Below are 15358 nucleotides of genomic sequence, written 5' to 3'. Positions count from 1 at the left end.
TGGTGTGTTTTTGTTTCCAAAAGTGAGTATAGTTTTCACATTCACAATAATGATGACAGGGCCCACACTTTCAAAATGATGGATGGAAGATGTTTTGTTGCAATCAGAAATTACAACACAGGGAATATATGTAGAAGTTATTACTCTTCTTTACAGTGAACTGTTCAGGAATATTTAACATCTCCCATAACACACAGTGGCAGATGCATTTTCCATTACATTGGGTACTGTCACCTGGAAGTTTATTTGTTTTGGGTGGGTTTTTTTTTTTTGGTCTTTTTTTCTGCATGACAAAGTGGCTGTGTCTTTACAGATGAGGTGCTAGAATAGGCATTGTACCAGCAAGCTGTAGCAGCCAAAAAGGGTAAGAACAAGGATCCAGCCATAATAATGAAGTGTCATTCCTTACACTTGGCCATGAATGCATTTAAAAGGGAGCAATGGTACACAATGAATCAGTCTAATAATAAAAACAAGCATGTACATAAATAAAATTATTGTGCTAAACATGAGACATCACATTAGGTCCCAATGTGGTTGAAAAAAAAAATTCTACTGGCTGTATGGTTGGGAGGGGAGTGTTTGCCCAATAATTCATTTTATTTGTGATTTAGAGTCTTCCTCTTCACTATCTTCTACTTCTTGAATAACAAGGTCTGATTCTGGGCGCTCTCTGCCATATTCTTCTCTTGCATCATCCTTGAAGTGCCAGCCCTGCTCCCGCTCATTTTCGGGTGGTAGCACTAGGGGCTGATCATCACCAAAATCAAAGCTGACATTATCCAAACCAGCTTCTGATAGACACGGATGACAGAGACGGTATCGTCTTGTTCCATCTTGAATAACGCGACCTGTCACCTCTGTGACTGGTAACTTGCACCGTCTGCAGATGAGTTTGCCAGCTTCATGTATCTAGTGTTTAAAGATAAAAGGTAAACATACAAACAGCTTAGTTAATAATCACAGCTTCACAAAGGCTAAGAAGAAGCTAATACAGTGTTTACTAACCTGTCACACTCCAGGTGTTGTGAAACTATAAGTCCCAGCATACCATTCCAGAAATAAGTTTGCTATACATTGACAAAGCATGCTGGGACTTGTAGTTTCACAACACATGGAGTATCACCAACACTGATCTAATATACATATATACATACATACATACATACATACATACGAGCACTCAGTAAGACGTGAATGACAGAAGTATATGTCCCAGGCTTCCTTTCTTGTATGCTCTAAAACCCCAGGGAGATTATCTTGTATGAGAAGGAGTTTCCCAAAGAGTATTTAGCTTTTTTTTAAAAAAAAATATTGCTTGTAAGGGTATCTGGGGTTATGTATGGAGAGAGAAGGGTGGGGTTTGTACATAAGGCCCAGTCCAGGTCTTCTGATCTCCCAGCAGACTAATCAGAAGTTGCACCTGCAAGCTGTTGCCAAAAAGCTGTCTCTTATAGGCTGCGAAGGAGGTTGGATGCCTCCTGAGAGACACACTGCAAACAGTGACTAGTAAGTCTTGTATTTTGTATGTGTGTGGGATACAAGGTCCCTCACTTAAGAGACGGTGATCCTATATGTTTAGTTAGTGCTGGATAGGCAAGGATTTTGGCTCTGTTTATTTTTAGGACTGAAAAATAAAACTAGCTGTTTTTGTCAAACAAAAACACATGACTAGTGTGAAATCCTTGGCTGGTCTGTCTGAAGTGCAGCCACCTCCTATCCCAGAATATTTTAACCCTGGTCTGCTTAGCTCATATATAATGCACACACATATTCTTTATTTTGTCTGGTTTATAAAAAAAAAAACAATGGTAAAAATTAGCATATAACAGACTGTAGCTAGGAAAAACAGGCTTAACATAGTACAACTAAGACTTTTTTTTTTTTAATATATAAAACGATTATGGTTAGAGGGAGGGGTGGATGGGGAGGGTAACTACAGGGTTTCTTTATGTTTTATGAAGAAATTAGTGTATGTATAAAAGAGTTAGTACAGCAGTCTAATTGGCTGGGTGAAAAGGAAGGTTCTGAAGTCTGGGGTAGAGATATATACTTAAATGGTAACCCATCTTACTTACAGAGCTTCAGGGACATTCGGTCACTATTACAGGGAGAGGGTTTGGTTCCAGCTCTCTGTAAAGATAAACGGGGTCCAAACCTATTCATATACATGCCCCCATCATGGAAGTAAAATGCAGTGATATGCCATATGCACTTTATAAGTTTGAATGTTGTAAGGGGAGAGAGTTCTTCTAGATCATCACAAAGAGACACTTTACAGCTGCAAGTATATTCTACTTAAAATATTTAAACTATGCAAGTTCCTCCTCTGTTAAGTAATCAATTAGAGCAGTGGTGCTCAATTAAATTGAATAACGGAGTCATTGCCAAGTACATACGGTTTGGAAATGGTTGCGGAGATGTTCCAACCGTGTGAATCTCTTTCCACATGCTTCGCAGGGGTATGGTCGCTCTCCTGTGTGGCAGCGCAGATGACGTTTAAGATCTGCTTTGCGTTTGACAGTATGTGTGCAAAAGGGACATTTAAACCGCACAGCACTTAGGTCATCTAGAAACAGAAATTATAATATTTGATTATTGAGTATGCATAGAAACAAAGACAAGGTACAATTCTAGCTTCAGAACAACAATATAAAAACACATTTAATGTAATGTGCCAAATATAATATATATATATATATATATATATCATGGGGCAACAGTACAAGGTAACAACAACAAAGTGCCAAGTACAAAAAGTACCAGTAAGGTGTTGAAGTATAAAAAAAAGTATAAGAGAGGAGGTACACAGGTAAAGAGGTAAAGAGGTAAAAGTGGCTACTTATGTATAGATAGAGTGAAGAAAGGAGATTGAACCTGTGTGTGGGCACCACTTACAGGATCATGGCAATGAGGGATATAAAAGGCAAAGAAAAAGAAGAGAGACAGCGGCAGGAGCAAAGTGACGAAAAAGGTAGGGGGGGGGGGGGGGCAGGGGCCAAAGGTAAACTAGGAAGAGGGCACAAGGATAGAGGACCCTGCTCAAGGGAGCTTACAATCTAAGGGAGAAGGGGAGACCGACCAGAGACACAGGGAGGGGGAGAGAGAATGAATATGAGTAAGCAGAGGAAAAAGGAAGGGGGAGTTAGAGTATGGGGAGTGTAGCGGGATGGTGAAGAGGGTTACAGGAGGGCAGGGTTAAATAGAGGAAGGATAGTCTAATCTGAACAGATCCGTTTTTAGGGAGCGTTTGCAGTTAGGCAGGGTGGGGGAAAGCCTGATGGAAAGGGGGAGATAGTTCCAGAGAAGGGGAGCAGCACAGGAGAAATCTTGAATGCGGAAGTGAGAGATGGTGACCAGTTGGGAGGTGAGCCTGAGGTTGTTGGAAGACCGTAGAAGGCAAGAAGGAGTATGAGTGGAGATGAGGTTGGAGAGATAAGGAGCAGTGGAGTTAGAGAGGACTTTGTAGGTGAGTGAGGAGTTTAAAAAAGATTCTGAAGTGGAGGGGGGGGGGGGGCCAGTGAAGAGCTTGACAGAGGGGAGGCAAGACAGGAGAGGAAGCTAAATCGGGCTGCAGCATTCAGTACAGATTGAAGAGGAGCGAGAAGGGTGGGAGGGAGTCCACTAAGAAGGGTGTTGCCGTAATCCAGGAGGGAGGTGATGAGAGTTTTGGTGGCATCAGTGGAGATGAAGGGTCTGATCCAGGCTATATTGCAAAGATGCAAGTTGCAGGATTGGGCAAGGGATTGTATGTGAGGGATAAGGGAGAGGAAGGAGTCAAGAGTGACCCATAGGCAACGAACTTGGGAAGAGGAGGATATGATGGTAGAACAATCGGTGATGAAGAGGTGCAGGAGGGGAGGAGTCTCCTGTGGGGGTAGGTGGGATGATGAGTTCAGATTTGGCAATATTGAGTTTGAGGAAATGTTGGGACATCCAAGAAGAAATGACAGAGAGGCAGCAGAACACCTTATTGAGGATGGAAGAAGAGGGGTAGATTTGGGTGGCATCAGTGTAGAAGTGTTCCTGGAGGCCGAAGGAGCTGATAAGCTCACCCAGTGAAGAAGTGTACAGAGAAAAGAGCAGAGGACCAAAGATGGAGCTCTGAGGGACTCCTAGGGGAAGGGGCGGAAGAGACAGAGAATGAGCGGTTAAAGAAATAGGAAGTGAACCAGGAGAGGGCAGTGTCAGAAAGGCTAAAAGGAGCAAAGGGTGTCAGGCAGCAGAGGATGATCGACAGTGTCAAAGGCTGCAGAAAGATCCAAGAGGCTGAGAAGGGAGTAGTGGCATTTAGATTTGGTAGATAAAAGGTCATTAGTGACTTTAGCTAGGGCAGTTTCTGTGAAGTGGAGGGGCCGGAATCCATATTGGAAAGGATCGAGGAGGGAGTTGTCGGAGAGGTGGTTAATGAGACGTGTCTAGACTAGCCGTTCAAGTAGTTTAGAGGCGAAGGAGGAGAGAGATAGGGCGGTAATTAGACAGGGTGGTGGGATCAAGATTAGGGGTTTTTTTTAGAATAAAAGGAGACTATAGTGTCTTTGAAGGATGAGGGGAAAATTCCAGATGAGAGAGTAAATTGAATAGGTGGGACCATGCAGTGGGCGAGAGAAATCTGAGGAGGAAGGAGGGGATGGGAACAGGTGGAAGGGGGAAATGATAGAAGTAAGGAGTGGACTTCCTCACTTGAAGTAGGGTAGAAGGCGAACAAAGGATGAAGGTGGAAAGGCAACTGAGGTGGTGAGGCGGGGGGAGATGAGAATTGTGGGAGGATGAAATTTCTATTCTGATGCAATCGATTTTGGCAGAGAAGAATGTAGCGAAATCGGAGGCAGAAATGGAGGATATGAGTAGGAGAGGAAAGTAAAGAATTGAAAGTAACGGAGTGGCGGCTGGGGTTGGATGACTGGGAAATAACAAGAGATTTATAGTAGGCTTGTTTTGCTAAGGAGATGGCAGAGTTGTAGGAGGAGAGGATGAACTTAAAGTGGAGAAAAATCAGCAAGGGAGCGGGAATTTCTACAGTTGCGTTCAGCCGATCGTAAACATAGTTTGAGGAAACGTGTGACTGTAGAGTGCCATGGTTGGGGTTTGGATCGAAGGAGAAAGATAGCAGAGGCGGGGCAGGCAGAAGAGAGGTTGTGGCTGTAGAGGGAGGTCGCCAGGTTGGGACAGGTCTGAATGTCTAAGGGTGTGTGCGTGTGTGTTTGTGTGTCATCAGAAGTGCAATTTTGACCACGTACATTCCTCACTATATTTCTTATTGCAATTGTTAGGACACCAGTTATAAAGAAACCATAGCAATTCCATATTTTCTAAAGAACAGGCAGTGTGGAAACCGAGAGTTATGTTGTATTACATAAAGCAATCATGTATTTTTGTTGGATTTTGTACAGCTTTTAATCACCAATGTTAATTACAGTGCCAGAGCAATTCATTTATTTGTCTACAAAATGGGATATATCAGTTATGAATAATTGAGAACATCTATTTTCAAACTGTGTAGTATGGTGCAATGATGATTGAATTTTTTATTATTTCTTTTACACATTTCTTGCATTTTTGTGTACTTGTTTGCAGAAATAGCTTATAGGTTAGACTAATAAAGCTCTAAAATTGGAACTTGGGCTGTGCCATATGTCAAAACCTGTAAGAGGAGTGACGCTATAGATACAATTACTGGTGCTTGAGCTACATAGTGTATTGAATCTCTCTATCCCAACAGCCTCTCTAGCATTATGCATTTAGCATTATATAATATTTATTTAGTTATTTTGAAATATAGTTTATTCAGATTTTTGTCAAAAATAAACGGTACAGCATTTGTTATGGCAAACAATTCATAACAATATTAACAACAAGAGTTTGCAACACAGGTGAGGCATAGAACTCAGAGCCACCACAAACGTAGTGGTCCGCAGGATTAGTAATATGCAGGTAAACGAGAGTCAAAAGAGATATGGTTATGAAATATCCGGGGTACCATGAGGGGAAACTAGAGAGGGGGAAAGGGAGAGGAAATAGTGGAAGTGGAAAATAGAGGGGAGGCAGTTTGGAGAGGGGGGGGGGGGGGAAGGGAATGTTAGTAAGGGGAAGAGCAAAGAAGAAGGGGGAAGGGGAAGCAGAACCAACAATTACTAAGGTACGTTGTTTTCATTCTTTAAGAAGGGGAATGTGTAGCAGAGAAGTAATCTTGCCACCTGTGCCATGTGGAGAGAAATTTGTAAGGGCGATCATTAACTACACTAGTCATGTGCTCTAGGTTGTGTATTTGCCAAACACTTTGAATTAGTTCCGAAACAGAAGGGCACTCTGATTGTTTCCATTTCTTGGCTATTAAGCATCTGGCTGCGGTTAGGATATGGCCCGGGAGTAACCACATAATTTTATGGGTGTCAGGGGGTAGTCGAGGGAGGAGAAAGTATGAAAGATGGAATGGAGCTCTTAGATTAGACACTTTATAAATAAGGTCGGCTACCTCCTTCCAGAAGGGGATGATGTTCGGGCAGCTCCACCAGATGTGGGACAGGGAGCCACGCTGGCCACAGTTGCGCCAGCAGAGGTCCGAAGATGCCGGATAGATTGTTTTCAGTCTGGATGGGACTAAATACCACCGGAACAATTAGTTTGTAGGAGTTTTCTTTTATATTTGTACAGATGGAGGATTTGGCGACTGCCTCGCGTATCTCAGTCCATTCCTCAGGATCCAGAGACTCGGCCATCTCCTCCTCCCAGCGGAGCTCATGAGTCTCCTTGTCAAGCAAATTATGATTCAATAGTAGAAAATAAAAAGTAGATATCAAGCCTTTAGAAGACGTTTTGTTTTTACAGAAGGTTTCTAGGGGGGAGCGATTGTGAGGAGCACGAGGGTCTATTAAGGAGGAGAAAATTTGACGAATTTGAAGATATTGGTAAAACACGGAGGACGAGAGATGGAAACGCTTACGAAGATCAGCAAAGGTCGGAAAAAAACCCATTGGTACAATATCGGAAAGAAACAAAATATTCCGTTTTGTCCATTGGGAGAAAGATTTCGGGTTGACCCCTGGAGGGAAAGAGGGGTTATGCCATAGAGAAACATCCGCTTGGGGTTAGACAAGAGTTTAAAAGTGCGGGTGCTATATCTCCATATTTCAATAGAGAAACGAACTGTAGGGGGGAGGGAGAACAGGGGAGAAAGGTCCTTAGGGTCTAGCCAGAACAAAATACTGGGAGATAGCATCTGGAGGAGGTCAGCCTCTGTGTCGACCCAAAGCCTAGTTTGGGAGGGAGAATGAGAAAGAACGGCTTGGATGAGGTGTGACGCCAGGTAGTATTTATGGAGGCACGGTAGCCCCAAACCACCATTCCGGGCGTGACGAAAGAGAACTTTGAGACAAACTCTAGGACGACGGCCGGACCATATAAATTGTCAGATGCTTGCCTGGAGATCTTTCAGAAAGAGTGATGGGACGCATACAGGGAGAGTCTGGAAAAGGTAAAGAATCCTTGGTAGAATATTCATCTTAACGGAAGCCACTCTACCAATCCAAGAAATATACCTTGGGGACCAGGACTTAAGATCACGCTTCAGGGCGGCTACTAGTGGGGGAAAGTTGGCCAAAAATAGACGATCATATGTTTTGGTGAGATTGACACCTAGGTATTTAATGTGATGGGGTTGCCAGTGAAATTTGAAGGTGTCTTGCAAGTGAGATTGGGTGTTCGGATGGAGATTAAGGGCTAGGGCTTCAGTCTTATCGGAGCTGATTTTAAAGTTTGAAAGGAGACCGTACTCGTTCGTTTCAGCAAAAACAGACGGGACAGAGACATGAGAGTTTGTAAGGGTTAGAAGGACGTCGTCTGCGTACAGGGCTAGTTTCGCCGATCTTAAACCTGTGGAAATACCAGATATATTAGGGTTGAGGCGAATCCTGGAGCATTATATAATATTTTATGCTAGGAAAATTGACATTTAAAAAGAAGCAGAAGGAGGACAGAGAAAAAGATGAAAGAATGTAGTGAATTGTAACGTATAAGATCAATGATTAATTGGTCAATTGGCATGTAGGTACTACACTATGTAACATCCTCCCTTCAAAGCCTCCTCAAATGCCGTTTGCTGTGCAGTAAAATCTATCACTCCTGATTTGTACTCCATGGCCCAGGCAAGGTATAGACTGTGTTATATAAGGGTTTATTTTTGTTTTCCCAAAACCTGTTAGATTTTAAGATCCTTGGGGAAGAAACCTATTTATATTTATTTTATGCCTACCAATACACTTCTATTTCCCTATTTTTATTCCTGTAACACTATATAAACAAACATATGTACAGACGCAAGGTATACATAGTTACATTTTCTAAATTAAACCCATCTTTTCCCAGCACAATCATGTACAGAGGAATTAATCTTCTACTTCCCTATAAGGCCAGAGACAAATGGGGCCACTTCTGTAACAAGTAAATGGACAAAACATTTTCTTCTTCTAATGGCTGCTGTTAAACTTTAAGTTTTTCTTTACAATATTACTTTACATATATCTCTGTTTCTCTAAATAACGGTTATCCCAAAGCTAGTTTTTTCAGTAAGAAGCAACCACAATCAATCATAAGTGTTGCTTGTACTTCCTGCATTCCCCTGGATAATTAACTGGCAGTAGCAAGCCTGAATATACTGGATGGGAATGTTTTAAATATACAAATTGGACCCGTTTGTAAGAGCCTTGGAAGCAATCTTTAATCTTGAAGTCAAGATTTCTCCTGTGCTTGGCTATTAAGCATCTGGAATGATCCCCCTAGAATGACCCCCCTAATTCTACCAGACTACCACCTAGCTTCAAATGTTCCCTAAAGCCTTACATTCCACCACTCCCCTGTATGTGCCTTTTCACAAAGAAGTATACCTCACTTCATTCACCCTTCCCTCTTCGTGCCATCTAATCGATTCAGCCCAACCCATCTAATTTCTAGTTTCTGTTTCACAGACTCCCCCCGGTGGGCCCTCCTGTCCTCCTCCTTTCGTTACCTATGCCTTCTGTACACCAGCTTTATTTTGCACCTCCTCCCTGGGCTCTCTGCCCTTGATCTCTACACCTCAAGCAGTGTCTCTGATCCTGTCAGATACTCCAATAATCCTGGGTGCAGGTTCATCTTATGCTGCTCCATTCCCCCACCTCTCCTCCATCCTTCTAGTTATAGTGTATATCCCTTTGTACCTCATTGTGCTGTAAGGCTAATTGCAGCTATGTTCTCAATTGTACGGTCCTGTAATGCTATGTACAGTTTTGTTGGATGCTGTGTACGGTGATGCAGATCCTTTGTGACACCCTATAAAGGATAATAATAATGCCTAGTTATAGCTTGAGGAATATTCTATACATTAGGAGTTAACTGGTATAATTTTAGTTTGTAGCAACATGTTTTATTAGATTTCATTTGTGGCCAATGGATTTCAGAAGTTTGGAAAATGTGTACGGGTAATAAAAGTCATTATAGTTGTTCTTTTCCAAACAATTTTCTGCTTAATTGTGGCTGCTGGAGCCAGCAGTTGATAATAAATATAATTTTTAATTTAAGTGGAGTTATGGGTTACACTTTAGTTTTAAATATTCCTTGCTCTTAGGCCCTTCTACATATCATCCATAATGAAAAAGAATATAAAATTCTGAGAGTGAGTACTCTGCATATTACAATTATTTTGTAAATCCACTACATTCTAAATGATTGTTATATCATTAATACCATTTCCATTAGATTATTACCATTAGATTTATTTTTCTCTCACCTTCACTCCAACTGGACATAACGCCTAAGATGGTTGGCATTGCTTTGTACAGCTCTTCTGCCTTCGAAATACGTGGAGTGATGTCCTGCTCCCCAGAGTCTGCATGCTGCGGTGACTCTGGCCAGCTTTGAGCAGTATCCCCTTCTTCCTCTTCTTCAGCCTTTGGACACACCAAGTCTTCGTGTGGTTGTGGTTCTTCCTGTAGTGCACTGTCTTCCTCATGGACCATGCATTCAACAGAACCACCCACAAGATCACCTAGTGGTACAGGTGTGATACATGCAGGGGTTAGAGGCTCAGGCATTAAGCGCCTCCGGTGCTTCCGGACGTGCTCTGGTTTGCGAGGATGTTTAGAAAAGGGTCGCTGCAAACGTGAAGTGATAGGAGGGGGGTAATTGTATCCAGCAATAAAGCCACCATGCTCTGCTGTTTCACGGGTGTGTGTTGGGCTACTCTCTGTCCTCCACCCTGCTGCGTAAAGTCCAGTGCCGTTACTGCCATTGTCTTTGTCGGACAAGCTAAAGAAGCCGTCCCTGTCCTTTTCATTGATGTCCAGTGACGATTTGATAAACATCTTACATACGCTGATCACATCAGTCATCTGCAGATAACTAGCTGCTGACATGACTTCAATGACATTCTGCCCAGACAGGGGTAATTTGCCAGAGTACACAAAATCTAGGATGGCAGTGAATGTGTCAGCAGAAAAAACATCAAATGTCGCTGTTGTAGGCTGGCTTGCATCCTTGCAACTTTGGGACAGTAGCATTTTGAAATACCCACTGCTGGCAAATAAGATATTTCTGTGTGCCTTGAACATCTGCCCTTCCACCATTATGTGACAGTCACAAAACAGATCCTTCCTTCTCTGTTCATCCAACTGCTGCAGAAGACGAATATGATGAGAGGAGAAATCCATCCTTTAAATGACACCGTATGGCAGAAGTAGGAGGTTCGTGAGCTAGAATTAAATCATGGAGGAAATAATAATTTAACTTTCAATATTTATAATATTTGGGAAATGCGTGAAGATCACTGACTGTTTATAGTAGTCCAAGGAGATGTAAATGGAATTCCACAAGCTAAGAAAATATAATAACATACAATAACCATCACTAAGTGCTGGCCACACACTGCAACATACATGTGCGATGATAACCCAATCACAGACAGATTATCTGGCAAGTTGGTAAAGGTGGTCTGTTGTGGCAGGATCGGTCAATGTGTGGCCACCTTAAAACTTCAGTTATTGCTCTTTTGGGGAAATTTGTTCTCTTGTCCTCCCAAAAACACAAGAGCAGTAGGATTGTAAGAATGTAAAGCAGACCACAAACATGGACATACTACTACAGAATTTGTTTGTTTTACCAAATTGGTCCGAAATGTTGCCTACTGGTTCTTCATTTTTCAATTGTAAAAAAATGTTAGTATGCATGGCTACCACATGCTCTTAATGTGTCATTTATGGGTATAATTAAGTGAGACACTTTATAAAATTTAAATAAAACACTGGACTTAAGTGAAGTTGTTGCAAATATGCAATATACATGTATGGCTAAATGTGATTAATCATATTTCCCTTTAAAAGTAAAATACTGTATTTTTGGATATGTATGGAATCAGTAAATACAAGAACACAGAAATAATGGAAAATGTGTATCTGCCTAGTTTGTAACTGAACCCATTAATAAGCATAACAATACAGATAGGGATCTATTATTTGGAATTCTTCAGATTCTTAATGAAAAAAAAAGTTTTTTTGTCTGCTATTGAACCATGCAAGTGAACCATGCATAATATATTAATATATAGTAAAAGAAAAAGAAAATAGAAAGAAAAATATCCAGGTCTTTCCTAGCACTGCTGCTGACTTTACCATCCTCACCAAATGATCCTCATAGTAACTAAGACTTGATTAAGTTTGTGTGCATGATATCACCAAGCGATGGCAATTATTATTTTTTCTCCCATTGCATGAATGTGCATGCACGGATTTTGTAGACTTGGTTATCCTGGACTAAGTACTTTGGTCCTTGAGATCCCACTCTCTTAGCCCCTTCATCCTTGTACTAACATTCCATAATACCCCCGTTTTCCCTTTCCTCTTCGGACCACTACCTGTTTTAGAACTTCATTGCGCTAACTCATCAACAGTTTTGTATTAACTCTTGCAACAAACTACACTTTTGATGTTTTCTGCAAGTATGATCAATTGTAGCTTGACTCTGATTATCTCCCACTGTCCCTATAGTACTAGACAGATAAGGGGAGACTGGATGCATTATAACAGAGGTAAGGGGGAATGTGTTACGACAGAGGTACTTTTTAACAATGTTGAGAGGTTTGGCATAGCAGTCTCTTTTCATGTAGTACATTCTACATATTTTGCATATTTAACCAAGTTAAATTTTATTGCAGCTAAGCTAGGGAAACAAATTAGCTCTGACAAATATTATACTAATCACGTATACATATTTTTTTTATATGGAAGATGATTGTCAATGGGTGATCCATTCATGCAGAATGGTCCTGTAATTTATAGTAGGTTGGAATACCCAGGAGACATTTAAGGGACGAGTGTAACTGGCACTCCTATAAGTTGAACAATAACATCTTACACCAGGCGTGGTCTAGTGTGTTCTTTTCCATTCAAAAATGTTGATTGTTCACTGCCCCTGCCCCCCCCCCCTCCCTCCCTCCCTCCCCTCGGTGTAGCAATTTGGAAGATTATTTTATAATCCATGCTCGGAGGACTGCCACCACCCATTGTGTATGGTCAAGTGGTGTGTGAATGTAGCATCTGGTTCGAGGAGTAGGAGGTTCTATTGTAAATATTAGTGGAGAGTAGGAGTTTTTTTTATTGTAAATATTAGTGGAAGGTTTTTTAGTGTAAATATTAGTGGAGAGTAGGAAGTTCATTTTTAAATTGTAGTAGAGAGCAGGAAATTTTGTTGTTTGTAATGGTTACTTGAATTTAATGCATTGTTATTTGTGAGTTTTTTATTGTATGTTATGAAAGTTATTAAATAAACATTTTTTATACCTTAAAAAAAATAATCTGGTTCATTGTCTAATCACGATAGCACAAAAATTATAGAAACTTTTCAATGCTGTAGATTTGACCAGAACATTTTCTTTGGATCAGTGCTGGATGCTCTCTTCTCTGACTGCTGGCAAATAGTGGGGAAAGAAGTATTACTGAAGGAATCAACACCAAATAGGTTATGGGGAACCTACTAATAATCGGGTCTGATGTGCCAAAGTGGATAAAACCCTTAAGGAAGGAGCAGTAACAAAAAAAAAAAAAAAAAACCTCTTTATACTAGCTTTATGACATGACTAACAAGTCATTCTGTCCCAAGTGCTAACAATCCAGACAATAATATGTTGCTCAAGCAGTACTGCAAATTAAATAATTTTCATTTTACCTTTATGAATGTGGCCTGTTGTAGTTGGGAGGCATTAAGGGTATGTCAAAATGGACAATGTTTTCTCTATTTAAAAAAAAAAAAATCCATATGTCATTTTCAGTTTTCTTTTAGTCCTGTGCCACATCTAAGGGAATAGAAAACTGAGGGAATCCTTGTATTAATCACTTGTACCTGCCTCATATGCATTTATAGGCTTTTTTCCCCTTTCAAGTAAATTAAGGAGCATTTTATAATCATATATGAAACATCAAAGCACTTCAAATATACTTTAAAACACATCCTTCTAGATGTATCCCAAGACTATCTTGGACAAGAGATGTGATACTTTTGCTTCATCAGCAAACTGCCAGTCCTTAACACCCATCTATATCTGCCTTACACCAAAGTGATAATTGGCATTTCCTACAGTTTAAGGACAGACAATACTCCTAGAGTAACCACCCTCTTAACCTCAGTACACTACCCTATTACTACCTCTTATACAACTACCCCTTGATCACCATTGTTGTGTGACAGGATCATTTAGCTTATGAGTCACTTTTACCTTTGCAGTCTGGCTGGGCCGACTGCAAATGTAGACTTAACCTCATGTGTCAAACTCCCGTTGTCCAATAGATTGTAAGCTTGCCAGCAGGGGCTTCCCACCGTTTTACCCAGTTTGTTTATTAGTTTACTATGTTTGTCCCCAATTGTAAAGCGCTACGGAATATGTTGGTGCTATATAAATAAATAATGATGATGATGATTGAGCAGGGATAACCAGCAGTTGGCCCTTCAAGGCTTATTGGGTCTTGTTTTCCATAAACTATTTAAAAAATATGTAATATAATAATGTTAAGCCTGTGGACATGCAACAACAAATAATTGACGTTTATGTAATTTAACAGCACTGGATCTAGAGCATAAAGGAAATTGAGACTTTCAGAGACTACAAGGGCATTCTAGTCAGGCTACAAAAATGGGGAAGGGAGGGGGGGAGGTTATAACTTGGTCTAACTGACACATAACTGAATACTCTCAATTATAAATAGTGAAAAGTAGCCATATATATATATATATATATATATATATATATATATATATATATATATATATATATATATATAAAATAATTTGGAAGTAAAGATGTTTGTAAGATTTACCCTTTAATAGTTACTTCAACATAAGCTATAAAAAGTTACCATGGCTTTAAAGGGCTAAACAGTGCACTCTGTCTGACAATCAAGTATTATTATATACACATTTCTGGAAAAGTACTAAATTAACTACATATAATTTTCCTCCACCGTTGATAGTACATAATTGCTGTCAATCCAAGCATATGCGCTCTTCAGGGATAGCCGTTTGATTGGTTAGGAGGAATAGCAATCTAAGCATCACCAAGCTAACAACGCCCTTTCCTATTGGATCTTGTCCTCGCCGGTAAAGGTTGGACCATGTCGGAGCACGGCGATTCGTTCCGCTGCCTGTCACTCATGAGAGGCGGGATATTCGCCACCGTAGACCTGTAATTGGTAGCCACCGATGCCCATCATACTCCACACCCGTACCGGGAGATTCGGCACCGCTCCACCTGACCTTTATTACACATAGAGCCGGCGCCGGAGGCCCGCGCACCCTGCCCATCAACTCCCTTACATAAGTCCGTCCGTAACCCGAATAGTCGGTGACCCGGGAACTAACGGCATCCGTCTATACGGTCTGTAGCTCTCTTTAACTGCAAGGCAGCCATCGTGACCCCTGCAAAAGCTCAACTTCGGGTTTTCCACACACCCCGCCCGATCCCGGGTCACCTTTCCGTTGGTGCACTGCTCTGTCGGTTGCATTATTTGCTAAAGCACAGAGATATACTCACCAAATAGGCCACCCTCTTTCGGGTGTTCATCCGTTTCTGCTTTACTTCTCACCCGCTTTTGATTTCTCCGGTGTTGCTTCCGCCACCCGAATGTCCGGACAAAGGCCCGTCACGTGACGACGCCCGAGGGCTGAGACTCTCTTAAAGGGGCCGCGCCTTGGGGGGTGTAAAACACCCGGAGGAGTGGCAGGAATTTGCTGAATGTATATGGATTGACCCGAATTACCGAATAGGATACTACTGGAATACCTATATAAATAAATATACCACCGGAATATTCATCCGATTAAGATTTAATATACTAATTTA

The 15358-nt window shown here is 41.1% G+C and overlaps 1 protein-coding gene across 1 annotated transcript; it reads right to left on the bottom strand.

Annotated features, from left to right (window-relative positions):
• Window positions 1–125: 125 nt before the first annotated feature.
• Window positions 126–15227, bottom strand: LOC142138502 (zinc finger and BTB domain-containing protein 8A-like). The gene is made up of 4 exons (XM_075195232.1): window positions 15050–15227; window positions 9764–10724; window positions 2400–2569; window positions 126–912 (listed from the first exon to the last, which is right to left on the bottom strand). The coding sequence occupies exons 2-4, from the start codon at window positions 10680–10682 to the stop codon at window positions 595–597; spliced, it is 1407 nt and encodes a 468-aa protein (XP_075051333.1). The 5' UTR covers window positions 10683–10724; window positions 15050–15227; the 3' UTR covers window positions 126–594.
• Window positions 15228–15358: the final 131 nt, after the last annotated feature.

Source organism: Mixophyes fleayi, chromosome 2 (genome assembly GCF_038048845.1).
Source record: "Mixophyes fleayi isolate aMixFle1 chromosome 2, aMixFle1.hap1, whole genome shotgun sequence".
Lineage (NCBI taxonomy): Eukaryota > Metazoa > Chordata > Amphibia > Anura > Limnodynastidae > Mixophyes > Mixophyes fleayi.
This window is presented reverse-complemented; position numbering and strand designations above follow the sequence as displayed.